At 29.8% G+C, this 27,654-nt stretch overlaps 7 protein-coding genes across 11 annotated transcripts; 1 reads left to right on the forward strand and 6 right to left on the reverse strand.

The window, feature by feature from the left end:
* Positions 1 to 2,623: 2,623 nt before the first annotated feature.
* On the reverse strand, positions 2,624 to 5,440 carry LOC124950832 (arylsulfatase B-like). Its single transcript, XM_047498178.1, has 8 exons — positions 5,070 to 5,440; positions 4,820 to 4,979; positions 4,466 to 4,701; positions 4,052 to 4,319; positions 3,813 to 3,970; positions 3,404 to 3,695; positions 3,050 to 3,327; positions 2,624 to 2,910 (listed from the first exon to the last, which is right to left on the reverse strand). Exons 1-8 carry the CDS (start codon positions 5,226 to 5,228, stop codon positions 2,707 to 2,709), a joined length of 1,755 nt encoding a protein of 584 aa, XP_047354134.1. The 5' UTR covers positions 5,229 to 5,440; the 3' UTR covers positions 2,624 to 2,706.
* Positions 5,441 to 6,263: 823 nt separating this feature from the next.
* LOC124951340 (arylsulfatase B-like) lies at positions 6,264 to 9,666 on the reverse strand. The gene is made up of 8 exons (XM_047499608.1): positions 9,174 to 9,666; positions 8,400 to 8,559; positions 8,033 to 8,259; positions 7,697 to 7,937; positions 7,452 to 7,609; positions 7,099 to 7,390; positions 6,703 to 7,016; positions 6,264 to 6,612 (listed from the first exon to the last, which is right to left on the reverse strand). Exons 1-8 carry the CDS (start codon positions 9,294 to 9,296, stop codon positions 6,358 to 6,360), a joined length of 1,770 nt encoding a protein of 589 aa, XP_047355564.1. The 5' UTR covers positions 9,297 to 9,666; the 3' UTR covers positions 6,264 to 6,357.
* Positions 9,667 to 10,434: 768 nt separating this feature from the next.
* Positions 10,435 to 11,986, reverse strand: LOC124951344 (isopentenyl-diphosphate Delta-isomerase 1). Its single transcript, XM_047499613.1, has 2 exons — positions 11,107 to 11,986; positions 10,435 to 10,979 (listed from the first exon to the last, which is right to left on the reverse strand). The coding sequence occupies exons 1-2, from the start codon at positions 11,371 to 11,373 to the stop codon at positions 10,518 to 10,520; spliced, it is 729 nt and encodes a 242-aa protein (XP_047355569.1). The 5' UTR covers positions 11,374 to 11,986; the 3' UTR covers positions 10,435 to 10,517.
* On the forward strand, positions 11,676 to 14,371 carry LOC124951343 (protein CLP1 homolog). Of its 2 annotated transcripts, XM_047499612.1 has the most exons (4): positions 11,676 to 12,411; positions 12,515 to 12,732; positions 12,896 to 13,953; positions 14,037 to 14,371. In XM_047499612.1, exons 2-4 carry the CDS (start codon positions 12,634 to 12,636, stop codon positions 14,146 to 14,148), a joined length of 1,269 nt encoding a protein of 422 aa, XP_047355568.1. In that variant the 5' UTR covers positions 11,676 to 12,411; positions 12,515 to 12,633; the 3' UTR covers positions 14,149 to 14,371. The 2 variants fall into 2 exon arrangements, with proteins under 2 accessions (XP_047355568.1, XP_047355567.1); XM_047499611.1 differs by lacking the exon at positions 11,676 to 12,411 and having other exon boundaries at positions 12,438 to 12,732.
* Positions 14,372 to 15,701: 1,330 nt separating this feature from the next.
* LOC124951345 (ras-related protein Rab-8A) lies at positions 15,702 to 19,629 on the reverse strand. Of its 2 annotated transcripts, XM_047499616.1 has the most exons (5): positions 19,172 to 19,629; positions 18,626 to 18,686; positions 18,181 to 18,526; positions 17,448 to 17,450; positions 15,702 to 16,977 (listed from the first exon to the last, which is right to left on the reverse strand). In XM_047499616.1, exons 1-5 carry the CDS (start codon positions 19,293 to 19,295, stop codon positions 16,879 to 16,881), a joined length of 633 nt encoding a protein of 210 aa, XP_047355572.1. In that variant the 5' UTR covers positions 19,296 to 19,629; the 3' UTR covers positions 15,702 to 16,878. The 2 variants fall into 2 exon arrangements, with proteins under 2 accessions (XP_047355572.1, XP_047355573.1); XM_047499617.1 differs by lacking the exon at positions 17,448 to 17,450 and having other exon boundaries at positions 19,172 to 19,628.
* Positions 19,630 to 19,816: 187 nt separating this feature from the next.
* On the reverse strand, positions 19,817 to 24,691 carry LOC124951342 (transmembrane protein 181). Of its 3 annotated transcripts, none has more exons than XR_007101587.1 (14): positions 24,289 to 24,691; positions 23,738 to 23,895; positions 23,539 to 23,642; positions 23,315 to 23,464; positions 23,106 to 23,208; positions 22,892 to 23,045; positions 22,720 to 22,800; positions 22,556 to 22,655; positions 22,329 to 22,456; positions 22,089 to 22,238; positions 21,906 to 22,008; positions 21,586 to 21,816; positions 21,230 to 21,490; positions 19,817 to 21,148 (listed from the first exon to the last, which is right to left on the reverse strand). XR_007101587.1 is itself a non-coding variant. In XM_047499610.1 (13 exons), exons 2-13 carry the CDS (start codon positions 23,881 to 23,883, stop codon positions 21,357 to 21,359), a joined length of 1,584 nt encoding a protein of 527 aa, XP_047355566.1. In that variant the 5' UTR covers positions 23,884 to 23,895; positions 24,289 to 24,691; the 3' UTR covers positions 19,817 to 21,356. The 3 variants fall into 3 exon arrangements, 1 of the variants encoding a protein (XP_047355566.1); XR_007101586.1 differs by having other exon boundaries at positions 21,219 to 21,490; XM_047499610.1 differs by having other exon boundaries at positions 19,817 to 21,490.
* An 85-nt stretch (positions 24,692 to 24,776) lies between these two features.
* LOC124951341 (pre-mRNA-processing factor 17) lies at positions 24,777 to 27,640 on the reverse strand. The gene is made up of 8 exons (XM_047499609.1): positions 27,247 to 27,640; positions 26,934 to 27,150; positions 26,534 to 26,860; positions 26,239 to 26,453; positions 25,843 to 26,106; positions 25,633 to 25,766; positions 25,327 to 25,548; positions 24,777 to 25,229 (listed from the first exon to the last, which is right to left on the reverse strand). Exons 1-8 carry the CDS (start codon positions 27,442 to 27,444, stop codon positions 25,052 to 25,054), a joined length of 1,755 nt encoding a protein of 584 aa, XP_047355565.1. The 5' UTR covers positions 27,445 to 27,640; the 3' UTR covers positions 24,777 to 25,051.
* Positions 27,641 to 27,654: the final 14 nt, after the last annotated feature.

Below are 27,654 nucleotides of genomic sequence, written 5' to 3' on the forward strand. Positions count from 1 at the left end.
CGTCAGAAAGAAAGAAAGAGAGAGAGAGAGAGAGAGAGAGAGAGAGAGAAAGGGTTTACTGCGATACATCGACAGAACCCGCAGGATTCGTCGATCCATTGGAGGTGGAATCCTCTTTTCCTCCGCCTCTTTCTTCCTTCCTTCCTTCCTTCCTTTCTTTCTTTCTTTCTTTCTTTCTTTCTTTCCTTCCTTCCTTCCTTCCTTCAATTTCTTCGATGAGTGAAGGACAACGACAAGACGTCGAGGGGATGCAGCCAGTGAAAAATCCCTCAGTCGAGTTCGCGATCTTGACTGAAAAGTCGAAATATCTTCGGGATACTTATTATCTTCGAAACTTTCTTATCAATCTGACATATTCTGTCGGCCATCGTTCTTTATTTTCTTTGATTTCATTTCAATCATCCGTCGAATCAAGTTCGTAAATAACAGAAATAGATAGTTGAAGGATAATCGTTTTAGTATTTAACTGGTTATAGGTATATAGATGATCGAATGATCTCACGACATTTATATCTAACGATAATTATAGATTCCCTAATCTTCTCATTTTCTGATATGTCCAAGCGGAAAGAAGAAGAGAAAGAAAAAAGAAGAGAGGGGAAGAAAAAAAGAAAGAAAAAAGAATAAAACGTATTCCCGTTACATTACGAAAAAAGAATGAGTATCGGTACTTCGGACGATGAGAGGACCTCCATGGAAAATGGATTTAACGAGCGTATCCTTTACTTTTTTTAGAAGGATTTTCCCTCGAGATGAGGAGGCACACTCGAAACAATTTATCACTTTTCCGCTATCGCTTTTCTTCCTAATCCGTAATCCACTCCGTTAATAAAGTATCTCTGGGATAAAGAATAAATCGTGTTTTTCTTTGCACAATATAGATGAAAGGCATTTTTTGAGAGAAAGAAAAAATTTATGCAAAGTCATAGAATATGTATACCTATATTTGTGTATGTCGATCGTCTTATTCCATAGCCCATTTTAGGATATCGAAATGAGGAAAAGCGGAAAAATAGGTATTTATCGGTTCGGTCCAAGTAGTTAATACTACTCGCGGTGGTAGTTAGCGAAGCAGGTAGAAGTACTAGATGGGCTTGGAAAGGCGAAAGAGGGTGGATAAGTTCGAGCCGAAACTTAACGACGTAATGAACGTCTGACAGAGGATTATTTATCGACGAAGGGGGTGGAGCGACGAGGGCAGGAAACGACGGTAGGATGAAAAAAGGGTAAAGAAAAGAAGATGCTCGTTCGGCATTGTGAGGGAGATCGTACTAATTATCGGCATGAATGGTGGTGAGTTTCAGAGTGGGGAACAATTCGGTTCAATCGGTTTTCGTCGAGCCAGTAAGAAGGACACATTGCCTTTTACCGTCGAAGACACGAAAAAGTAAGGAATCGTTTCAAGTCGTCTTCGAATCGGCTACAGGACCATCGACATCAGGAAAATAATTGCACGCTTGAACGTTCGCTTCGAAATGACGTCCCTTTTCCTTCGTATTATTTCTTTTTCTTTTCTTCTTCTTCTTCTTCTTTTTCTTTTTCTTTTTTTTAATCGGCTTAGAGGAATACCAATTGGAAGGAAATTAATTGGAAGCACGTTAATTGACATTATATCGCATAAAATGATATAAATCATCTAATTTGTTTGGGGAAACATTGATTAGCTATTATTAATAGCATTCTGCCGTTGGTAGCGAGAAGATCTTGGAAAAGGTAAAGAAGTTGAAAATATTGCTTTTGGCCGGTAAACGACGTCGGTGAACGGAGATTATTTTCCGGCATTATTCGTCGTCGAAGACATCGGCCATAAAAAGGGGGCAAGCGGATCCGGCGACAGCTGCTCGGCTATTAAAAGCGGCTTAGACCTCTCGGAGACCCTCCGCGCATCCTCACGGAGATGACTATGGCAACGACTATGTCGAGGACGATGACGGTGTCTCGATGCGAAACACAGTCCCTCCTCTACTTCGAGATTTTCTTTCCACGCGGCGTATCTACGCAAAGAAAGCGAGAACGCGTCTCTGCTGAAGAGTCTGTGCCTAATTTTCGAGTCTGCCCTCCAAGCTTGATCGCTAAATGAGCCGTGAAACCGACAGAATGCTCCTGGAGGATGCTAAGAAGATGCTAAAAGGATGACAAAGGAACCAAAACAAAGTATCAATGTACGGTGAAATTAGAATTTGGCATATCGTCCCAAACGACGACATTCTCGCATACCACGTGCTGCTACATTATCTCAAAGGCCAGACTTCATATACATAACAAACATTCTTCGCTTACTTTCGAATTTCTTAAAGTCTAAGAAAATCGGAAAATCATTCGCTTCGTAGCACAATTTACCGGTAAAAAGTTTTTATCGTGTCTTTCTCTTTCGACAGGAACACTTTATTTACATAATCTATATATTATGACATCGATAAAAAAAAAAAAATGCGATCTTATCCGCGACAAGTTCGAAGGCTTTCTTAATAATAGGACATCGTATTTAGGATCAAGGTAAAAAGTAAAAATTTTAATTATCGAAAAATCAAAAAACGACGAGTTATTAATAGCATTGATAAATTATTATAATTATTATATATACGCGCAGACACGCGCGCAATATATCAATGTGTAAAAATTGAAAGAAAAGTTTTAGTATTTTATAGAGGGAATAATATGATTTATTATCGAGATACATCAACTCGAGGAAAATTTTATCGAGAGTCACACTATTAGCAACGGCATGCCACATAGAAATTCTTGACATGAAATATAATTCTGTGGTATTAGATTTAAATTATCTTCTAGCCAAGGCATCCATGTGCCATTAAAGTTTTCAGGAAAAGAAGCTCGATCAAGGGGGTAATTCGTTTGATTCACAATAACTTTCTTATACCCATCGATGTATTTATGTAATTCGGCCACGATCTGTAAATTTTATTCGTTAAGTATAATTATTAAATATATTAATATATTATAAATATATATATATGTATATATATATATATAATATTAAATGTATAAATGCAAATGATAAATGTTCTTTTTTCTTTTCTTTTTCTCTTACCTTCGGATAATACTCAGAAATATCCTTAGTTTCGCATGGATCGTTAAAAATGTTGTATAAACAATCTTTCGTACAATTTCTGAAGTCGGTCGGATGTTTGCAAGATATCTTGGTGCTCTGACGAAGGCTTTTGATTTTATGCTCTGTTAATTTGTTATTTGAAATAATTGAAATGGCACGAGCTACGAGCGAAGACATAACATTTGTTACGTTATATCTTGGATATGAATCATCTACGCCATCATCGCCATAATAATTCCCGTTATTAATAGTTTTACCTACATATCAAGATTCATCAATAATCAAATTAATCCATCTAATGTATTTTATTTATCTAATAAAAATGTTAATTACGTTTGATCAGCTTGTATTTTCCAATAATAGCAGATTCCTCGCCAATTTTATCATCGATATTTACCAGAAGAGAATTTCGCTTGCTCCGTTTATCTTTCCTAATTGTATTCCATTGATCAATACCATCAAAATCTTTCATATAATGAACATTACCACGAGCAGCCGAATATAATGTTGGTAACCAGTCGGTTATATGAATTAGGTGATTATAAATCCTAGAAGGTCTTCTTATTAATGGCGAATAGATACAAGCGGGTACACGAATACCTCCTTCGAACATAGTGAACTTCATCTGATAAAAGATATTAATAAGTTGAGAAACACGTCGAAAACAAGAGAGAGAGAGAGAGAGAGAGAGAGAGAGAGAGAGAGAGAGAGAGAGAGAGAGAAAGCGGTATGTCCGTATTACCCCTCGTAATGGATAATTCGATCCATGATTTTCCAGGAACCCTTCGGTTTGTGCTCCGTTATCACTGGTAAATAAAATTATCGAATTTTCCAACAGTTTAGCCCTTTGTAATGCATCTACTACTCGGCCTACAGACTGATCAAGAGCATTTAGCACACCTGTAAAATTCAAAAGAAGAAACATATTAAACTCATCGACGAATAAAATTAACAAATAAACTCGATTCGTTATTAACTTACCAGCGAATTTTCTTCTATTCATATCTTTGATATAACCAAAATCGGTATTAACTTTGTTCAAATCTGGAACTTGCAATTCATCGCCGTTGTCAAGACCACTGGAATGACAGGCAAGATGAGCTATTTGAAGATACAACGGTTCAGCCGGATTATGCGTGGAAATTATTTTTTCAGCTTCCTCAGTTATAAGATCGGTGAAGTAACCGGTTCTAAATTCAGGAGAAAGTTTCTTTGGTTCGTCGCGATGTAAATCATTTCCTGTATGTTTCTAGAAACGAGATTGGTAACATGTGATATCACCCATTAATTTATCTTTTTATCAATGAGAATATAAACATATCAAACGAGATACGTCAGAAAATACATCGATTGGTAATCGTGATCCCTTTCCCTCGTAAAAATAAATAAACTTACTTTATATTGCAACTCTGTAATGGTATGGTTGAAATATTGAATGTAACCATTGTAATAGCCAAAAAATGTATCAAAGCCTCGATTAGCTGGTGTATATTCTGGCGCGTAATATCCTACGTGCCATTTTCCGACAAGATGAGTCGAATATCCCAAATCTTTAAGATATTCGGGTAACAGTTTAAACTTTTTTGGTATGGCACGTTGTTCGCCAGCTTTTAATGGATAACCTTGCATACCTATTTAAAATAAAATTCAAGATCAAAATCTTTATTACTTTTTTAAATCTTTATGACTTCTTTATTATTTTTCCATCTTCTTTTTTTATAAATAAGTATAACTTTCTAGGATAGTTACCTTGTCTAATGGGATAACGTCCGGTTAAAAAAGCCGTTCTCGAAGGTGTACACGTGGGTAATACGTAATTCCTTTGTAAAATCACACCATTATAAGCCAAAGCATCTATGTTTGGCGTAGGTATTTGATCCGCTCCATGGAAACTTATATCGTTCCACCCCTAAAAAAGAAAAAAAGGAAAGAAAAAGGAGTGACACTTAACCAGTCTACGATGCTAACTACACGATAATAATACATATAATTTTCTTACAAGATCATCGGCTATAATGACGATAATGTTGGGACGCGAAAATGAACTAGAATCTTCAACTTTTGTAGATCTGACCAATAAACAACCGCATATTAAAATGAAAAAAGAAACCATTGGCGAGAAATGAGTCATATGGTTGGAGCTTCTTCTTTTCATCATCGAAATTATTAAAAAGATTTTATTAAAAGAAAAAAGACGTTTCTTTTTATACTTTTATATTTTTCACTTTGAGTTTGAGAAATTCTCTTAAACGATAAAACGCATTATATGCAAGACCGCGAGCACGTTCCTTCTGATATTTCACTAAGCGCTTGTCGAGGACTACTACCATTCACGCAAGCACACGAGCTACGTATACTGTCCATACCATTACTTTTAATAGATAAACGGCTCTGTTGCTCATGACCATGTAAACTTTCACCACAATAATTTCCTTAAGAATATTATCTTTATGTCATATATATTTCATATATTTGCTTATATACCTATAGAATTATACCTTTTTAAAATGTTTCTTTATTTTTTAAATGCTTGCCACTTAATTTTATGTATATATGTGTGTGTATATATATATATATATATACACGCGATATCATCGTAAATATACTATGTCAGTTTTTTACATGATTGAGTTTATCATACTGATTAGTTATCAAAAATAACACACAATTATTATGATTTATTTGCAATGAAATTTCGAACGAAAAAAACATTAAGAAGGTTTGAATTTATTTTATTTTATTATAAATAATAAATGTGGTTCAAGATATAACCATTGTATTCTTAACAGAACAAACTGTTTCGCTGTAATTACAACGATCATTTAATTATTGCATATCGTGTCGTTTAATCGAATACTGATTAAACTATCGTCAAACCACTCTGGATATAATCGATCCGGAAATTAATATTATATCGCGAAAATACGCGATAGAATCTGTATGTTTTATAATTTCAAACGTATATGCTATATTATAGTCGAGTATATAAACTAATGCATCAATACGAATATGTTTGCGAAAAATGTTTGTAAAAAAGTTACTTAAATTCTATAAATCATAAAATGTATTTGCTAATGCTTGGATTAATCGCATTATTTTCTTACATAATTCTAATTCGAATTTACGATTGAAATCCTTCGATTAGATTTAAATCGGCTATAAAGTAAAATAATCATAATAGAAGACACAATGGTGTGTTTTATTTGTTTTTATTTTTACGTAATAATAATGAAGCAACAATTCGGTAAGATATTTCTTTACCTTTCTTTATAAAGATAATTTTTTCCTTATGCTATGTAGTACATTATAATCGCTAAAAGCATCATTACGGCACGAAAAAGTAGAGATAAAGAGTCGATCGTGAAAGTAATTGCAGCGTTCGAGTAAAAACCGTAACTCAACATTCCAGGTCCGGGAATCATCCATGGTTCCCATGTGTTATTCATTCTCTTTGGATCGGCTCTCCAGTCGAATGGTACCATCGTTTGACTTACCAAAACACGTCCGTACTTTTCCAAGATTAGATCTAGCTCTCTAACGATCTAAAAGTAAATTTTGAAAATTCCAAGCAATATTGAAATTAATGAGAAAAAAAAAGAACGAAAAAGAAAAAATAATAATATCGAATGTACCCTTGGATATTGACTGGCTATATTATTCATTTCGCAAGAATCACTCTCCAAATCAAAAAGGCATTCGGTAACGTTGCACGTCGTGAAAGAACTTCTAGTGTAATAACTCATATTTGATCGACATCTAATCGTTGCTTCATCACGTAGACGTACTATCATACTAGGCTGAGTAACTGGTCCTCCAAGATGATAGGTGATACTATCGGAAACTGAACTCTTCAATATTGTCTCGGCATAGGATGGAAGTTCGGCCGATTTATCGTAATATCCTGAGTCACCATAATATCCATCGTAATGACCATATTCTACGGATCCTAAAAGAACAATTTTAATATATCTAAATGTATATCGATAAATAGTGACTTAAAATTTATAAAAATAAATTAAAAATTCTACCTCGAAGCAACTTGAAACGTTTGTATATCGCCCCCTCTGTCCTTTCAATTTCGTCGATATTGAGTAAAATATTTTCTCTTTCTTTACCCTTTTCCTCGCTAAGGAGATGCCATTGATCTACACCGTCGATGTCACCTAGATCTTTTAAATCGCCACCTGCTGCAGAATACAAGGTTGGTAGCCAATCGGTAATGTGTATCAATTGATTCGACACACGAGCAGGCTTTTGTAATCTTGGAGACCAAAGTACAGCTACTCCTCTTACGCCACCCTCGTAAAGAGTATATTTCATCTACAAATAAACATAGAGATATAAATAATATCTATAAATGTAATTTCATTATTATACTTACCCCTCGTAATGGATAATTCGAGCCCCAATTACGAAATCTCCCAATGGAGGGTGCTCCGTTATCAGTTAAGAACAATATCAAGGAATTACTTAACATTGCCTTTTCACCTAACGCGTAAACAATTTTCCCTACGGATTCGTCCAATCCAGCTACCATTCCTAGACATAAGAAAATATAAAGAAAATACATAGCTATAATCTAGTTTAATTAAAATTAAAAATCAAGGATATTTTTATTTTTTGTACTTGCGTATTTGCGTCGATTCGGTTCTCGGATATGCATAAATTCTTTATCCTTCCCGTAATCTTGCGGACTCTCTAGAGGTGCGTGTACCGCAAGATGCGATAATTGAAGATAAAGTGGTCGTGGAAGTTCGTGATGTTCGATGATTCTTACTGCTTCTTGGGTAAAGAGATCCGTTGCATATTTATCGGAAAGTCCATAAGCTGGATTTTCACCTCTATGCATATCGTATCCACTCATATTCTAATAATATTATATATCGAATTAATATTAATTTAAATATGTAATATAAAAGTCGATGATAGTTTCACATTTCTTTTTGTCTTTTTTTTTCTTACCTGATACGTATATTTGTAATCGTAATATGTGACGTAACTATTATAAAACCCAAGAAACGAATCGAAACCTCTGTGCAAAGGGGTATGCTGAGCGGTATGGTAACCAACGTGCCATTTACCAATTAATTTTGTAGTATATCCCAAACCTCTTAAACGTTCTGGCAAAATTCGTACGTCCAAAGGAAGACCGCGTGGTTCGCCACCGCGAATACCATCTCCTTGCATTCCTAATATCATGATAATCATAATAATTTTTATATCTTTTTTACAAACAATATATCCGAATAAATATTTACATAATAATATGATAAAAAAAAGTAACAAAAAATGTGACGACGAGGATTATAAGAACGTTCCCATTCCTTACCCATACGAATAGGATATTTCCCTGTAAAAAACGCTATTCTTGAGGATGTACTCGAAGGCAATACATAATGTTTATTTAAAATAATTCCATTATATCCAAGAGCATCTATATTCGGTGTTGGTATTTGATTGGAACCATGAAATCCAACATCGTTCCATCCCTACAAATTGTCAAGAAAAATTGATCATTTTCTTGTTACACACACACACACACACACACACACACACACACATGATGTGTGTAACAATACATATATAATATATATATGTATATAAAACAAGAAAAAAAAGCGAAAAAAAAAATTGACTATATACGAATTCAGATAAAACGCACGCGTACGTCAAAATGTAAAGTATACTTTTCAGTTTATGTGTATCTTTTCTAATTTTATCCAATTAACCTTTTAATTCGGATTAGACGAAATTTTATTAGACGAGTCGCACTTTTACACCTACGTGCTATTATCTAATCATTCTTTCCATCTTTTTCTCCTTCCCTCTCGTTCATAATTACGCTAACGCATACACATAAATTATAATTAAAATAAAATTTTCTTAAAATGATAAATATAAAAAATATTTTAATAATATAATCATATTGAAAATTTTCTTTTCTGATATTATTTTTACTTTAATTTATAATAAGTACATTCTTGTTTTCATACTTCTCAATGATAATTTATATATTTCTTCTTTTAAAATACTGTTTTATTAGTCAAAAATTTCATTATGAAAAGCATGCTTTATATTAAATGAAATATTGCTATTTTCTTACCAAATCATCGGCCATGAAAACAATTATATGTGGTGCCGACTCGTAAAGGCCAACTGTGCATTTCGCAAATAATTTGATGATCAAAAGAAGTTGAAACAAGTATCGAAACTTATTGAAAAACATTTTTCACGTTAGAAGAATCGATAAGAAAAAACTAAAATACATAATATCGAGAAACCATCGTTTATCCTTTCACCAGATAAAAATTAATCGTAATATAATGTCAAAATTTATTTTGTGCACGATATTTAACGAGAAGCTCCTGCAATTTATAAAAGAACAGAGAAGAGAAATAAACACGTTTATATAGTCCACCCACGAAAGGAAACATTATGAATGAACCGTGTGAAGGGGGAAGGAAAGTCCAACAATGATTCAAGCAATAAAGAAGATACGTGTTTCAACTTAGTTGCTTCTCATCTTTCTTGTGATCTACACTTATTTAATTTTTTAATGACGTAAGATATATACATCTATTTCAATCTTTTTTATTTTTTTTTTAATTTTTTTTCTTTTTTTTTTCTTTTTTTTATAACAAGAAACAAGAGAGAGAGAGAGAGAGAGAGAGAGAGAGAGAGAGAGAGAGAGTATAAAGTTAATATAAGATAAATTTCTCATAATTTGTATAAATAATTTTTTTCATCAACTAATCTCTTTACTGATTAGAATCAACGAGAATTCAACTTTTGGGTAATATCTGAATTGGTATTGATGCCATTTATGAACGTAATTAATGATTTAATTCAAGGTCTTTTGTCAAGATGATTAGCAATAAACCATTATTATAAATCATAAGCGTTTATTTTATTTCGAGAAGAATCTAATAAAATAAATATTACTGCATATTTTATTAAACAGAATATTATATACAGCATATTTAATTAAACAAAACAAACATAAAATATATCATTTAATAAATTCTACTGTTTATATAAGTTTTCATCAAAATTAATGATCTGAATAAAACTAAAGATAATTTTTTTTTATGCGAAAATAATATTTCTATAATGCAATTTTCAAAAAATATCCATATTTTATTTGAACTACACTACAATATTCTTAATTGAAGCATTATATAGTAATTATAATAAAACATTCCTGTTTCAATATTAAGCTATTATAATATACTGACATTATATATTATAACCTGATAAAATAGGAAATTTAAGATCATGACATTTTTTTCAAGGAAGTAAATACATAAATTTCAATAATAAAAATTATATCTAAAAATTCATTATAAGCATAGAAAATAAAAATATTCCATAGACAATGTATATATATTATCATTAAATAATACATATATATAGATAGTACAGAAATAGAGTCAATTATATCAATGTATTACAAATATTTTTGTATTACAGAATAATCTTGTACTTTATCCAATGTCTTTAAATTATCCCACCATAGTTGTAATTTATGTCGAAGCATAAGTTGAAACCAAGGTGTTAATGGTGCTTTTATTGTACGTGTCAAATCGTTAATCATCGATTTTGATACCCATTGAATTTCACTGACTTCATCAGGATTAGGATCAATTGTTATATAATCTTTCTGCAGAAATAATACGTAATCTATTTCATGTTCACCCCAAATTCCGTCTCCCAAAGAAAAATAATGAATTCTTGATAAATAAAAGAAATCAGAAAGTTGGATCTCTGATAGAGGAATACCCAATTCATAATTAAGTCTTCTTTGCGCTGCTCTACGAATACCTATTGCATCGTCCTCTAAAGTTTCTTCAGGAATTTCTGCTAAAGGATGACTGCAACATGAATTTGTATAACAATTTGGAAATGTTACCTAAAATGATATGACAAGGTTATTGTTAGAGTTTAAAAATACAAAATATATATCGAATATACTTCCATTTATTCTATTAATAATCATAGATCCTCTTAAAGATTAACTCGATAATATGAAGTTATACCTTCCATGGAGAACGTTTTTGCAATAACAAGTCACCATTCCGATTGAATAAAAAGACACTGAATGCTCTATGAAGTGGTATAGTACCATCATCGGTAATTCTGTGACAATCCCTTTTTGATGCATTACCAATCGGTTTATCAAATTCATCCACAAGAATACAACGCTCTTCCAAAGCAGCTTTTTGCAAAGGTGCTATTTGCGCCATGCTATAACCTCTCACATTAGATGCTACTCTTTGTATCATAGAAAATATATTTCTATTCATATTATTTATACTTAATCGTCCTAACACTCGTAAAGTCTATTTTACACTAAACAGTTTTTCCGCATTTCAGATATAATATAACTAAACTGTGAATAAACATCGTATACATTTAAACTTGTTATCATATATTTTCACAATATCTTTTCTGCTTAACCATAAAAATGGTTTTCTTCAAAGAATGACGCAATACAATACAAAAGCACAACATATTATTCAAACGATAAGACGTTTTTTATACTTATGTACTTGAGGTTAGAAAATATATATAAATTAACAAGCTTTCTTCTCATGGAATGCGGTCAAGTAGTATCGTCCCCCACTAAGTGTTCAATAAATCACTTTCAAAATTTTTTAAATTAATTAAATAAATATACATATACGAATACTTTTTGTTATGTAAATTTGTAAAATTAAAAAATTAGAAAACGTTCACAATGCATATGACATATACTAATTATAAGTTGACGATATATGTATATAGATAATTAATAATGAATACGAGGAAGCAAACAAAAAGCGTATTCAAGTGTTTTAATAATAACACATAAATTGTTGAAAGCAAATTATCGATATGACGTCACCGTCTTTCTCTTTAATTTGCAATGTGGCTTAAGTTTGCATGTCAACGATTTATATATATATCTCACATATATTCAAATATTCGATATCTTGAAAACTTTTATCCTGAATTTCCTTTCTTTTTATGTAAATTAAGTGCTTATATTAAGTACATATGTAAATGTGTCCGCATATAATTATAAATATCGACTTTTCGAAGTTATAAATATCGAATTTTTCTAAGTTAATATTTTTTTTTCAGAGTTTTCGACACTTTTCGAAATTTAAATTCTCATCTAATGCCGTATTAATATACAAGAGTAAAATTTTCGAATTGTTATGTATCACTTATGTTATGTACTGTTCAAAGAAAATACATTAATCAGCATTGTTTTTTCTTGTTTATCCCTTTAAACGTCTCTGTCTAAGTATAATTAAGTTTACGAACAAAAAACAAAAAGAAAAAAAATCATACGATTGGTAATTATTTTCTATTTGAAAATTAGTCGAACGTATTTTGAAGGTCAAATAAATATGTAACTGGTAGGACTGCCTTCAAGTGTAACGATATAATGTATTACAGATCTTAATCTAACCTATAAAAAAAAAAAAAAAGAAAAAGAAGGAAGGTTTTAAAGTTGAACATTGGATAAGTTTATTTAATTTGAAAGATAATTTTTAAATAATATAAAAAGAAATAACATGTCGGACGAAAAATCTACAACGCAAGAATTTAAATTGGATCCCGACTGTGAACTACGTTTTGAAGTAGAAAGTAAAAATGAGAAAGTAACATTAGAGGTAAGATCTCTTTATTTTTACATGGTGTAGTTTATCTAAGGTAACTTTATTTTTATATGGTTAGTTTTTAAAGAATTACAAAAACACTTTCATAAATATTTTGTATATATATTTTTTGGAATATTTATAAATGCTTTCATAACTGTTTCATGTTACATTCAAGTTAAAAAATGGATTAGGTGAAGTATTTGGGACAGAATTAGTGAAAGGTAAAAAGTATGAATTTAGTGCCGGAGCCAAAGTAGCTGTCTTTACCTGGCAAGGATGTACCGTTGAACTAGTTGGAAAAACGGATGTCACCTACGTAGCCAAAGAAACGCCAATGGGTTTATATCTAAACTGTCATGCAGCTATGGAAAGAATGCGAGAGGCAGCAGAAAAAGGAGATAGAAGAGGTCCCATAACTATGGTTGTAGGACCCTGTGATGTAGGAAAATCAACTCTTTGTAGACTTTTATTAAATTATGCAGTTAGAATGGGAAGAAGGCCAATCTTTGTTGATCTGGACGTTGGACAAGGTGATATAGCTATACCTGGTACTGTAGGTGCTTTATTGGTAGAGAGACCATCTAATGTAATAGAAGATTTTAGTCAACAAGCACCACTCGTTTTTCATTTTGGACATAAGACCCCGTCAGCTAATGTTGCTCTGTACAATCTTCTTGTAACTCGTTTGGCAGAAGTTTGTTCTGACCGACTTCAGGCAAACAAAAAGGCAAGAGTTTCAGGAATTGTAATAAACACTTGCGGTTGGGTAAAAGGAGATGGATATAAATTGCTGACACATGCTGCGCAAGCATTCGAAGTTGATGCTATTTTAGTGTTAGATCAAGAAAGACTTTACAATGAACTTGTTAGGGATATGCCGGATTTTGTAAAAGTCGTTTTCCTACCAAAAAGTGGTGGTGTAGTTGAAAGAAGTCAAGCGCAAAGAACCGAAGCTAGGGATCAAGGAGTACGTGCATATTTTTATGGATCAAGAACACCTTTGTATCCTCATAGCTTTGAAGTAAAATGGAATGAAGCAAGATTATATAAAATAGGAGCACCTGTTTTACCTGCATCTTGTATGCCATTAGGAATGAAAGCTGAAGATAATTTAACAAAATTAGTTGCTGTCACGCCTGGTCCTAATTTATTACATCATCTGTTATCCGTATCTTTTGCGGATTCTCCTGAAGATGATGTTGTACAAACTAATGTTGCCGGATTCGTTTGTGTGTAAGTTAAAATGAATATATTTGATCAGATTCTAAAAATCCATTTAAATTGAATATTTCTCAATTTTATTATTTTTATTGCAGCACTAATGTCGACGTAGACAGACAAACTTTTACTGTACTTAGTCCCCAACCAAGACCACTGCCAAATACCGTTCTATTACTTTCAGATATACAATTTATGGATAGCCACTGATTTCTATTATTTTTATTATAAGATCGTATGAACAACATTAAGTAAATTGTAATTTGATAGACTGATCTTATGTTAAGATTTATCACTTTTTGTGTTTTTACTGTATAAATAATATAATGTATCTGTTATTTTTAAGACGAAAAGAAATTATTTTCATAAAACAACTATACTCCTGTATAAAAGGATAAAAAACGTAATTTTTAATAAATAGATAGAAAATGAATATTTTTTATTTATTGTCTACTTAAAATTAATTTTAAATTTCCCACCACAAAGTCGTATGAAATTTCTATTGAAAATTTATCTTTATTCATCTATTAATGATTTAATCTTATAAATCGAAGGATAAGACATTTTCATTTACATTATACAATTAATAAATAAATGGAGAATATTCAAGAATTAAATGATTTGGATGTTTTTTGTACCGAGCAACAATTGCGAGAAAAGATATACGAATTACAAGAAAAATCGGTTGGTATCGTGTCTTCTACTTTAATTTGATACATATCTTGTAATAATTTTAGTATATAAATTTTATGTAATTATTAATTAAAAATTTAGAAATTTAGAAATATTTATACAATTGATTATGTAGAATTTAAATAGATGACACATTTTTCTTAACGAGCAGGCTATGTTAGAACAAACACAGAAAGAACTTTTAGAAACACGTCATTCTTTGTATAATTCAAAATCGACTTTGGAAAACGAAAATCAAATTAATAATGAATTAAGGATGCAATTATCAGCAGCTATTACTATGATCAATCGTTTAGAAGATGAAAAAATGAAAAGTTACATAGAACATGTTCAATTAAAAGTTAATTACGATGCAATGATTAATGAACGGAATTCGTTGATTGAACAAACAAAAGCTACGAAATTAGAAATCATAGATAGTAATATAAAATTGCAAACTGCAGAAGACAAAATATCTAATTTGGAAATGTTAAATAAAAATCTTGAAGAATCTCTAACGATGTTAAGGGACAATACTTTACAAATGATAGCTACTGCTGAAAGGTAAGAAAAAATAAATGTGTGTGTGTGTGTGTGTGTGTTTGTATAATTAGTGTGTGTTTTGTAAAAATTATAAAAATGATTGCAGTGAGGTTGTGAAACTTAAAAAGGAGCATCAATATTTGCAACAGTCATGTCAAAACATTATAGATTTTAACAAACGTTTACAAATATTTGGATTATGTGCACATAGTATACATCAAAGAGACAAAATTGAAATGCAGCAATTGCAATGTAAATTAAATTCTTTGTCCAGCGATATTTCAAATCAACCAGATTCAAATACCACGTTGCATCCGGAAATTCAAAAATTGTGCGAAAAGGTAAAGTGCATTTATAAACATAGAATTTTATTCTACATACAAAACGATTATGTGCAAAATAGAATATATGGATATTATGTACCATAATATGTATTCTTACTTGTCAGTTACAGGCATTGATTCAAGAATTAAAATTATCTCTGTAATAAATATAATTGAAAGGAGCAAGGAAAAAGAGTGAAGTCAATAAATCCTCTTGGGTATACATAGGATTAATATAAAATGTATTATATAATAATTGTCTGTATATTTCAGTATATGCCAAACAAGTTTAGTGATTAAAATGCAAATTTGCAAAGATGCAGACTATGACAACAAGCAAATAAAGATATTGCCTGTAGATCCTCCACGTATACAAATCCACTACTATATGCAATATAAAATATATCTAGAAAATAAGCATTTTCGTACATTTATTGTTTTCTGGAACTAACGAGAGAGAAAAAAAAAAAAAAAGTTCCTTGCCTAATGATTATAACACTTGAATTACCTATTGGATTTTTGTTCAGTCATCACATGATGCAGTTTCCATTTTAGTTGTATTATTAATAATTGATGAGCTAATAATTGTAACATGCTTCTTATTAATTTCGTGAAAAAGCTAATTGCTTAGTAACAATGTAAAAAATGATTGTGATTTTTATACTGGTTAACCTTACTTTATTACTCATTATATGTGGTTTTGCACAGTGATCCTTCCTTCTAAATGTATAGATATATGTTTTTTAATAACAGGAACACAAAAATATTTGATGTAAAAGAATGCGTTTCGTGCGTCTTATAAAAATGATATTCCCCCAATATTAAAGCGAAGTAGTTTATACTTGCATTTCACATTTAGTATTGGTTCTTTAATATTGATTCCATTGTATCCCTTCTTTACATAACAACACCAGAGGAGAAACAATCACAGAAGCACAATGAAATGTCAAAAATAATATGAGACTTGTCACTTTATGAATTTCTTTGCTGTAAATATCACAAACTTCACAACAATATTATTTCACAAATTACTTATCGATAAGATTATAATAAAAGATAATACAAAAATGTAGTTGAAAAAATATTTCCATTTCAAATGTGTACATTACATGTTTTTCTATTTCCTCTTTATAAAAAAATATAATCATTAACGACACAGAAAAACCAACTGAAATAGTTTTGACAATTTCTCCTCTAATGGTTTTCTCAGTAAGAAATTATTTAATGTTAATGATTATAAAAACACAGTCAATGTCCATTATCAAGGTGTAAAATCACAGAGCCCAATTACTGGACAATATGAAGCCTCGTAGAACGTTAAATTTGTTCGACGAAATGTATGTAAGTAATTAATAATAATAGACAAGTTGGCCTCATTCAAAGGTCGTAAATATTTAGGGGGTCAGAGTATAGAACAGCGAGCTAACCAACTTGGTGGTTTCCTTTGTGGTTCCGATGCTTTCAACTGATGACCACCACCTTTAGGTGGATTTGATGCTTCCTAGATAAAATAAAATAAATACACTAATTAGTTATAAAATAGGACAGATACATGTATTAACACTTTTTATATTATGAAAACAAATTCAAGCATAAATAAAAAATAATTGTTAGTATACTTGTTAAACTAATATATATATATATGTATATCTAACAATGTAAAAAAAGAAGAGACCTATATATAAGATGCAAATATGCCAGATTAATAAAATATTGAATGTTTAATATTTTAATTAATAATTGCAAAATGTGATGTTAATGATGTTAAGTTACTACATATGGCACATAGATACAAATGCAGGTTTAATATGTTTAATATATTAATAAACATAGTGTTAATAATAGATGCAAATATTATACATAATCTTGCATATAAAGTTAATTAGTGGATATGTAACACAATTTGATAGTGTTACATAAGAAAAGAAAAATATACATTCAAGTAAGAACAGTGTCTAAAGAAACAGTTACCTTCTGTCAAGATAGACCCGCACCAAACAGACATAGAGAAACAGACATAGGAAACAAAGAAAATGAAGTTATTCAATATAAAAAATTACAGGCGATTGAGTATATTACGGCATTTCTGACATTGCTTAGTATAAAGTGTGTTAGAGATATTAATTCTCAAAAAAGTACATTTATATAATACTTATATTTATTACATATAATAAATATATTCCTATAAATAAATATGTTTCTTTAACCAAATATCATTTATGTTTCGTATGACATAGTTAAAGATTCTATAATATTCAGTTATATACAAATGATATAACCTATACATTATTTGATTTTTTAAAAAATAAATATTTCTAAGAATGTTTTTGAGCATAGAATATAAAAAACATGCAATTTTCGAAAGATAACTATGCCAAGAAATTTAATGATGTTGCATAATGCTAAATATATATATATACATATACATATACACACATATATATATATATGTGTGTGTGTGTGTATATATATACAAATAGATATAGACAAAGACATTATTATTTTTATAATTTACTTTGATGCTACTCGTAAGATAAACTTTTTCATTGTTAAACTTTATTCATTGGTAGATATAAAATTTTCTTTTATTAAGAAAAAGAAAAAAAAGAAAAAGGTCGAAATATAATGTAATGTAAGCAAACATTAAAATCAATATATGCAATCGTTATATGATAAATTATTAATAAATATTACAAATACTTACCAATTTCTTCTCCATTTTAGCTTTAATGTCACGTGCCAAAGTATAAAATGCCTCTTCAACATTGATACTAGATTTTGCGGATGTTTCCATGAATTTAATACCGTATTCAACTGCAAGTTGTTCACCTCGTTCCTTTGATACTTGTCTCTTGTCTGTAAGTTCACACTTATTGCCTAATAACATCTTCTCTACCTCAGCAGATGCATTTTCTTCTATATTACGAATCCAATTTTTTATATTTTCAAAGCTTTTTTCATTTGTAACGTCATACACTAACATTATTCCCATAGCACCACGATAATATGCCGTTGTTATTGTACGAAACCTTTCTTGTCCAGCGGTATCCCTTTTATAGAAACAAAAACATACTTTTGTTAATGTAACAATTTTTTTTTTTTTGATAACAAGCGAAATATTTTTCAATGAATATATAAAAAGTACTTACCATATTTGCAATTTAATCTTCTTGCCATCTAACTCGATTGTACGAATTTTAAAATCAATTCCTGTAATATCAAATACAACGACATAATCTAAACAACATTCGTTGTCATTTTACAATAAATATAAATTAATATTAAAATGAAACGAATAAAATTGTAACGGTAAGATATCCATTAGATTTGTAATAATATATTTTCATACATATTGTATTCCTGTCAAACTAATTCTTATGGAATAATCATATTATCCCATTTAATTATATAATACAACCTGTTACGCATTATCAAATTTAAATGACATTAAAAGCATATAATAACAGATTTATTTATAATTATATATAATAACTTGTGAAAAATTATAAACAGTGACTCTCGTAAGCGTTTAATGAGAATCCATAAACAATACTTTCTTTGTCTTTCATAAAATAGTATTTGTGTAATGATCACATATATTTATAGATATATGTTTGTATCACGCATGTGGCATTTGATAAGTCATCAGAAAAAATGCTATGAATAATCATGATTACAATGGGAGCAGTACCTACCAATAGTAGAGATGAAGGTCGTATTGAATGCATCTTCGGAAAATCTGAATAATACACAAGTTTTGCCGACGCCCGAATCTCCGATCAGTAGTAGTTTAAATAAATAATCATAGGTCTTTGCCATTTTCACAAATATTCGACCTTTATCACGAGTAGTTTAAATATTATTATTCAACCACCACTACACTATCAATACCTCAGCCCGGATGTTTCGTATTCGCGGTCCGTTGTGATGGTGAAGACAGCTGGCTCCGAATTTTTACTTCAAAATATTTTCGGATATTTGACTTTCTTGATCGTTAGTCATTTGATGAAAAATATTCACTTTTAATCAATGATCCAATCGCAAGCGTATATATTAATTGTTTATTTCTCAAATAACGCTCACGAAACTATTATTCATACAAATTAACAAAGCAAATTTATCGCGCAAAACATCTGTCATAAAAAGCAATGACAGCCATTCGACACCGCGATTTTTCCCTCGTGTTGTGGCTATCTTGTGGCTAGTTTAATTAACTATCGATTGTTCCTTTAATCATTCTCGAAAATCGATCATTCATTCAATCGAGAAATATCGATGTTTACAAACTCTTATATTGGGCTTCTTATCGTTCTTATCCATTTTAATAGTAAAGAGACTAAGAAGGAGGCAACATCGTATCTTTTCTACTTTCATGCGAGAGAAATAATATTTCTACGATTCTACGACGCCATATTTTTTTTTCTTTTCTTTTCTTTTTTTTTTTCTACTATCAAACATTTTTAGCTTCAAATAGATTTATTTAGATTTAATTTATGATTGAACATTTCTCATATAAACGACGATTATCAAGTATTATTGGGCAATGATGCTTAAAGTAATAATTCCTATTGGTGAGTTTTATACGAATTTTACGGAAACTTTAATCGAAAAATTTCATACGATTTAAATATTTTTAATGTAAAATTAAATGAAAAAAAAGTTTCATGCTGTAAACCATACATGTTTATCGATACATCATTTTAAGTATGTAGAACAGAACATTTTATTTATTTGACCATTAGATTTATTTCGAAACGTTAAATTTCTCATTTAAAATTGTAAATTTTACTGTACTTTAAAAGAGAATTTGTTGTATTTATTAATCATATAAAAATATGATTTGCCCTATATATTAATGTCATTAATAAGAATGAACAATATCACTAATACGCATTGTTAACAATTAACCAGTACTATATTGAACTTTAACAATCTTTAATGTTTTAAGTTTAGAAATGAACTATTATTCGAATAATTACAATTAATGAATCTTATAAATTCATGAACATCTAAGTATTAAGTACGTACATATATTAGATATTGATATTAATACAATATTAAGTGATATATAATAATACCTTCCAATATACTTATACTAATTAGCATAATCATATATTATAATTAGTAATAATTTTGTAAATAGTATTTTATATTGATACATGTGAAATTTTCTACACGTTTTCTAATTTGTTATACATAAGTCTTTGTCAAAGTTGTAGAATTAAAACATTTGTATAAACATTATATTAATAATAAATTAAAAGTAAGGAGTGAAAGTTAAAGAAATGATGTTTCTCTATCAATATTGCACTTTGCACTTGATATATATATATACACACATATATATATATATATATATTATCAAGGTGCAAATTGCTTCTATATTTTACAAATAAGAGCACAAAAGTATATTAATTAATACTGACATTTCATATAAATAAATTTGACAATATAAATTGCCATTTATAATTGATCTGCAATGCGCAATGTCATTCAAGAAATTTAAGTTCCTTTGTTAATTATTTATTTATATGTTCTTTCCATCTCGTTCATACCTATCCATTAATACTTATCGAGAATAATAACAGATTAATACGAATAGATTATTGTGATACTTTTTTCAGCTATAATAAATAGATTAATACCAAAATCCAAGAAGGCATATGTACAGTCTGTAAATTGCAATTAATTTCTTATTATTAACAATACAGTATTTCTTTGAAATAAATTATCTTACATTACCTTCTCCATACCTAAAAGGCAGTATTTTTGCAAATCTTTACAAAAATTGTCTGCCAATGCACATTTCGTTTCTTCATTTAATTCAATTATTTTTTTTATATAACCATATTGTAAAATAATAATATTGGTCTAAATTATTCAATCACTGTCCACTACATTCTTTGGTAAACGAGTTAACAGCCGTCTGCTGTCTTCATCTGAACCATATATAACTTCTTCATCTGAATCATTCATCATCGAAAAAGCAGGATTATCTTTCATTATGGATGAATCTGTGTCATAAGTACAATAAGAATTGAATTAATTTTCTTTGATAATAATGATAATGACAATAAATTAATTATTCGTTTTAAATTGTATTATTTACGCTGTCCATAGACTTGTTGTAGTGCTGGAGCATAAACATATGCCATTGTATACAAATAAAAATTGAGAAGACCATAGAGAGCCATAAATTGTGCTGATGTGCGATAGTATGTAGAAAGACGCGAAGCAAAACTATCTTCAAGAACTCCTGCACCAAATTGACGAGAAGTAACTAAACTGCAAACACCAGCAACTACTCCAGCAAGTAATGTTAAAAATCTTAAGCGTAAATCTATAAAAAACAAAAAAACAAAAAAAAAAAAAAATAGTTATATACAGTGAAAAATAAATTGATGTCATTTATTTATACGCATTATTTACCAAAATATGGCATGGATCTTAATTCACTGTATGCCTTTAATATAAGTAGAAGAAGATATGCAATGTAAAAGCCACCTACTGTAAAGAAGAATACTTTAAAACCCTGTAACACAAAAAAATCAAAATTATATTACATATTATTTTACGTTATGAAAACATAATTGGAGCTTATATATTGTTTACATAATAATTTGATGTATCAAGAACATAATTGTATGTTGGATCCTCTAATTCGGTACAACGAAGCCATGTTGCCAATGTTAAAGCTGCCGCCCAAAGAAGACCCACAACCAACATTTTTGGTAAATAAAAAGTAATTAATCTCCTCTCGTTCTATAAAAATAATTTGTATATTAATTGTTATTATTGCGCAATTCAATATTATTACTATTATAAAAAAAAAAAAATTCCTATTGATAATACCTGTCTAAGACCATGATAAACACAAAGCCAGAACATGAGAATAGCACATAAAAAAGTTGTTTGTAGAATCGCATCTATCATTCCAGGTACCCAGGAATTTATTAAAAATATCATGGGAAATAAAGGATCTGTGTAAACAAAAAATACAATCTATAGTAATGTTTCATAAAATCTTAAGTTAAGGTGAATAGTATTATTGTGCATATGAATTAGTTCATATAACTTACTATTATATAAAATTAATAATGGAAGAAGAATAGAAATCCATTTTTGTTCTATTGACCAATCATGTAATGGATACTTTCTCAATGAGTGACCAAACCAACACTGAAATAAAATCATTCATTGCAATTATTATATTAAAACTTAATATTTAATTTGTATTAATTACCATCACCCCGAAGGTAGTCAGTAAGAAGATCAGTCGAAACCATATCTCAATTTGTGTGAATGCAGGATTGTAATTTTTAAACTGTAAATATGATACGAAATCATAAGGTGCAAATAATTTTAATTTTTAAGTTATTGTGTCCGATGCATTATTTTATTTAGTGCTTACTGACGTAGAATGTGAGATCTCGTATTGTATAACGTTGGTGGAAGCTTTCAAGTCCATGAAAACGTACAGTAATCATATAGTAAGTGTAATCTAAAAATCCAAGATGAGCCACGACAAGTTCCTCGCAAGATTGCCTCTCGCATTTTAGATGTCTTGTTCTATAAATTAAAAGGATGATATCTTATTCAAATAAGAAATTATATTAAAATTATATATACCTATTGTGTATAGTTTCCAATGGTAATATAGGATTAAGTTTATGATCAATACCGATGCCATCTATTGATACGCTTACTTGAAAACCTTTATCATATCTTTCATCTGTAAAAAATTAATACGCATTAAGCCAATTTCCTATGTATCCGATATATTTTGCTAAATGATTTCTAATAAGATAAAATTTTATTAAAGTTATCGCTCTTTTTACCATCATTATTTAACGTAGATAATTTAGCAATGACCCATAATTGTTGGCTATATGGCGACAAAGCTGGTGTCTTCAATACAAATGGTCCAGTGGCTGTTTCACTTTCATTGACATGTGCCTTTTGTTCGGTTGTAGAAGTTATCGGTGGACCTTAAATGAAAATGACAAACATACTTGAGCATGAAAATATATAATATACAATTTAATTAAACGATTATATTTACCAGCAAGTCCAATGAAGACAGACAATCCAAAACAGGCAAAGAAGCCAATAAATACCATGACAAATTCTCTTTTGTGCATAGAATATAAACGCATTTGCACCGATCTATTTTTAAGATAAATATACACGATATATTAATACTTTATTACATTATATGAAATTTTGCAAAGATTCAAAAAATTAATATTATTATGTAATACCTTTCGCAACGATCATGATGATACGCTGGCGCGATGTATTTATTAAATTCGCTAAATAGATCACTAAATTGAGATAACATATTTTTGATCCTAAGATTCATACCAGCTGATGGTAGATGATACGAATATCCTAATCCATTATCCATCGTTTAACAATTCTATAATGGGGTTGATTTGATTTATTTATTACATTGTCATTTTTAAACACAATATTATAACTTCATTATAAAATGGTTTCGAAATTTTCTATTATCCAATAAATTGTTTATAATTCATGAAAAACGTAGAAACGAGTATGTATTTCTTGATATATTTCGATATTATTATAATTAATAATTCATAATACTGACAAACTTTTACAAAGACGAATTATTATTATTATTATTATTATTATTATTATTATTATTATTATTATTATATAGATATTTCTTCTTTTTTTTTTATCATTCGCTTAAAGAATATCATAAATAAATATTTATGTAACACTTGGAAAAGAAATAGAAAAAAGACGATCATGCAAAATCATACACATATGTGCACGTAAATATTACCCCTTCAATAGCACCACTCAAATGTTGATTTTTACAGTCACAATTCAACTTTTACATTCACGTATATTATCAAATTTAAACGATTATTCGTAAAATGCTAATGATCGTATTAATAAATTCAATTATATACCATAAATATCGTAAAAGCGTACAAAAATGCAATACGTATGACACGATAAGTACAGATCGCGGTAGACATTGTGACGCGTACTATTGATTTTTGCACCCTAGGTATATGTATTACGGAATTACTGACTTATCCGATGTGTGTGTGTGCGCGCGTGCACGTTTTCTGTACGTGTAGATGTTATAAATAAAATAAAAATTTCGGGGGAATTATTCCCCAAAGATCACATTAAAGTATTAATGCTGTCCTGCAAATATTTTATTCTATTTCATATCACATACTTTTTTCTTCTTTTTTTTTTTTTTTTTTTTTTTTTTTTTACATATTTCGCGATTTATTATTCATTTTATAAAAATAATGAAAACTAATTCCAAGACATTTAATAAAAAGGAAAAAAGAAAAAAATAAATCAAATTATTTATATTATACTATAAAATCTCAAAATGTATTAATAATTATTAAATACTTTTATCGTTCGGATTTTACTTTACATATGTTTTTAAAGCAAAATTAAGAATTTATTACAAATTCTATATGTACAATCTTAATGTATGAATGGATGCGTGATTAACGACGCATACGCACGTTAATTAGCATAACGTTAAAGAGGTAGGATTTACATATTAATATAGAATACTAGTCCCAATATTTTATTTTGCCATCCCACCCAGCTGTCGCAAGTTTCGAAGGTTCATGTGGATGCCATAAAACATCAATACACACTCCATCGTGTGCTTTCCATTTTTTATATAATTTCGTAGTTTTCCAATCCCATATATAACATTTCCCATCTGCATCTCCTGATACAAGATAACTAAAAAGTAATAATTAAATGAATGCATTAACGTAGAGAATATAATAAATTATTAAACATTAATCTTATTATACTATAAATTTATATTTATTTATACCTCATGTCAGGAGAAAAATCTAGGCCACATGCATACCCAGCAACCATATGACCAGTAAAAGTTTTTTTCCGATTCATTTTGAATCTATTTAAGGCTGAGAATATTACAATTTTGTTATCCATGCTTTGACATGCTAACCATTTCTGATTAGGTGATGGTGTCACAGCTGGCATAGAATGCATAGATGGATCAGCAATGTATTTCATGTCAACGGGAATATCCCTAAAGTATAATATAAATCTTTTAATTTCGAAATGTAAATTCCACTAGAAGGGTACTACTACGCAGGAATAAACAATTATTTACCATTCCCAAACACGAAGGCTTTTGTCATCGGAAGTTGTAACAAATCTACGATTGTCATCTACAAAAGTGATTGTATTAACTGCGCCTAAATGCCTATCATATTCTTGAGTTATCTCCCCTGATCGTATATCCCACTGTAATTTAGAACAATTATCAAAAGTTTTCTTTAATAAAATTACACAAATTATGACAAATTATTGTACGACTTACACAAATAATTTTCTTATCACTTGTTCCTGCTACAAAAAGATGTTGTTTGTCTGGATCTGGATTAAACTTTGCACAATATGGTATTTTTCTACTTGTAAATCTACTTATACAAGCACCGCTTTCTGTATCCCATAATTTTACATAACGATCATATCCAGCCGAAAGAAATCTTTTTCCGTCATTATCGAAGCTGACGTCGCGTACAGCCTGACGATGTCCATAATAGGTTCTAACACATCGCCTTTCTTTATAAACTTCCCACAACTGTAAATAACATAATCGTCGTATTTAATATTATATCGATAAATAATTATGTAGATAATTGTGTATATATATATCCTTTCCATTTTTTTTTCTTTTTTTTTTATAATTTTTTTTTATAATTTTTTTAAATACCTTAACTCTACAATCCATACTAGACGAAAGAAGTAAGTGGGCGGTTCGTGGAAACCATCTGATTTGAGAAATACCCTTTGTATGACCTTCCCACGTATGTATGTGTGCTTTTGGTAGAAAGCATCGTTCAGGCGGTGAATCTGATCTCAAGTTAACACCAATATCCTGTGGTGCATGTAGAAATGATCGTCCTTGATAATCCACACTATCTTTAACTAAAAGAATTAAGGAAAATTAGAATAATGTCTCGATAATATATGTGTATGCGCGCGTAATAGTACGTAAGTGTACGTACTATGCAATACAGTTTTCTCTTCGAGTGGTTTCTCCTCTATTTGTTTTCCTCTTTTATTTCTTTTAGCTAAAATTTCTTCTAATTCCGCTGCCTCTTCTTGAGTAGGTTTGACAACTCGTCTTTCATCTATATAACCACCCCAAGGACCTAAAAATCCTTCAATATCTGCTGGATCATTATTTCTATGTCTTTTTCTTTTATCCGAAGGCCTTAACGTTGTATTTTCAAAGACTGTTTTTCCACCAGACTCTTCAGCAGCTTCCTTTGCACCGATCAAAGTTTTTCCTTCCTCTGCACTACCATCAACGGTTGGATCCAAAGCATATCCTAAAAATATAATTTATCATAGATATTTAATTTTTTTTGTAACAGCGCTATTTCTATAATTAAAATGATTTACCATAACTTGCGAATGTTCTTCTTTGATTTTCAAATTGAAATTCACTGATATATGCTTTCTCGACATAACCAGAGAGCATGTTCTTCACGGCTCGTTGTTGCTGAGTTTTAAAAGGATTTTCTGGACCTAAATCTGGAGCAAATAATTCCTCATACTTTGGATTATGGGTGACTATAGATGCAGTAGAATCTATATGTTTTACACATAATTCTGTTCCCTATGCGTATCAGAAATAATAAATTATTAATATAAAATGAATGAATAAAATTTAGAATAAATAACGTTATGATTATAAAGGTTAGAAATAGCTTACTGTGGAAACAACTTCAGGCGCGGAACATATTTGTAATCCAAGAGAACTTATAGACTTGCCAGTAAAAACTGACTCTCTTGGAGAATCATCGTTTATATTTTTATCATCTTTAATTTTCTCTTCATTATTATCTATAGTACTTTCATTCTCAGATTCACTGTCACCATCACTACTACCATAATCTTTTAAAGCGAGCATACTTTGGATTGTATAAACAAATATACATATATTATTTACATTTATTTTTAGATTTTCATTCCATTCAATTATATCAAAATACAATCTTGTTTTTATTATATACAATATAAACCAGCATAAACACTAACCAACTTGTGTAAATTCGTATAAATCACATTGAATCAGTTAATGTCTTATGTAGATATATTCTATTCGGATACAGTGATGCCA

The sequence above is a fragment of the Vespa velutina genome, chromosome 8 (assembly GCF_912470025.1).
Source record: "Vespa velutina chromosome 8, iVesVel2.1, whole genome shotgun sequence".
NCBI classification, from domain to species: Eukaryota; Metazoa; Arthropoda; class Insecta; order Hymenoptera; family Vespidae; genus Vespa; species Vespa velutina.

Bases quoted from the DNA above. Each gene is read 5' to 3' on its own strand.
- LOC124950832 (XM_047498178.1), bottom strand. From the start codon at position 5,228: ATGATGAAAAGAAGAAGCTCCAACCATATGACTCATTTCTCGCCAATG. The intron at 3,696-3,812 runs GTAATACGGACA...ATCTTTTATCAG, and splicing joins CGAATTATCCATTACGAGGG to ATGAAGTTCACTATGTTCGA. The intron at 3,328-3,403 runs GTAATTAACATT...CTTGATATGTAG, and splicing joins AAAATACAAGCTGATCAAAC to GTAAAACTATTAATAACGGG.
- LOC124951344 (XM_047499613.1), bottom strand. From the start codon at position 11,373: ATGAATAGAAATATATTTTCTATGATACAAAGAGTAGCATCTAATGTG. The intron at 10,980-11,106 runs GTATAACTTCAT...ATATCATTTTAG, and splicing joins AAAAACGTTCTCCATGGAAG to GTAACATTTCCAAATTGTTA.
- LOC124951340 (XM_047499608.1), bottom strand. From the start codon at position 9,296: ATGTTTTTCAATAAGTTTCGATACTTGTTTCAACTTCTTTTGATCATC. The intron at 7,938-8,032 runs GTAAGAAAAAAA...TAATATTATTAG, and splicing joins ATTACAAATATACGTATCAG to AATATGAGTGGATACGATAT. The intron at 7,610-7,696 runs GTACAAAAAATA...TCTTATGTCTAG, and splicing joins GAATCGACGCAAATACGCAA to GAATGGTAGCTGGATTGGAC.
- LOC124951343 (XM_047499612.1), top strand. From the start codon at position 12,634: ATGTCGGACGAAAAATCTACAACGCAAGAATTTAAATTGGATCCCGAC. The intron at 12,733-12,895 runs GTAAGATCTCTT...GTTACATTCAAG, and splicing joins ATGAGAAAGTAACATTAGAG to TTAAAAAATGGATTAGGTGA. The intron at 13,954-14,036 runs GTAAGTTAAAAT...TTTTTATTGCAG, and splicing joins GTTGCCGGATTCGTTTGTGT to CACTAATGTCGACGTAGACA.
- LOC124951345 (XM_047499616.1), bottom strand. From the start codon at position 19,295: ATGGCAAAGACCTATGATTATTTATTTAAACTACTACTGATCGGAGAT. The intron at 18,687-19,171 runs GTAGGTACTGCT...TTGATATTACAG, and splicing joins GACCTTCATCTCTACTATTG to GAATTGATTTTAAAATTCGT. The intron at 18,527-18,625 runs GTAAGTACTTTT...TTTCTATAAAAG, and splicing joins AAGATTAAATTGCAAATATG to GGATACCGCTGGACAAGAAA.
- LOC124951341 (XM_047499609.1), bottom strand. From the start codon at position 27,444: ATGCTCGCTTTAAAAGATTATGGTAGTAGTGATGGTGACAGTGAATCT. The intron at 27,151-27,246 runs GTAAGCTATTTC...TGATACGCATAG, and splicing joins CGCCTGAAGTTGTTTCCACA to GGAACAGAATTATGTGTAAA. The intron at 25,767-25,842 runs GTAAGTCGTACA...TCTAAATTACAG, and splicing joins GTGATAAGAAAATTATTTGT to TGGGATATACGATCAGGGGA.
- LOC124951342 (XM_047499610.1), bottom strand. From the start codon at position 23,883: ATGGATAATGGATTAGGATATTCGTATCATCTACCATCAGCTGGTATG. The intron at 23,643-23,737 runs GTATTACATAAT...TCTTAAAAATAG, and splicing joins CATCATGATCGTTGCGAAAG to ATCGGTGCAAATGCGTTTAT. The intron at 21,491-21,585 runs GTAAATAATACA...CTTATGACACAG, and splicing joins ACAACAAGTCTATGGACAGC to ATTCATCCATAATGAAAGAT.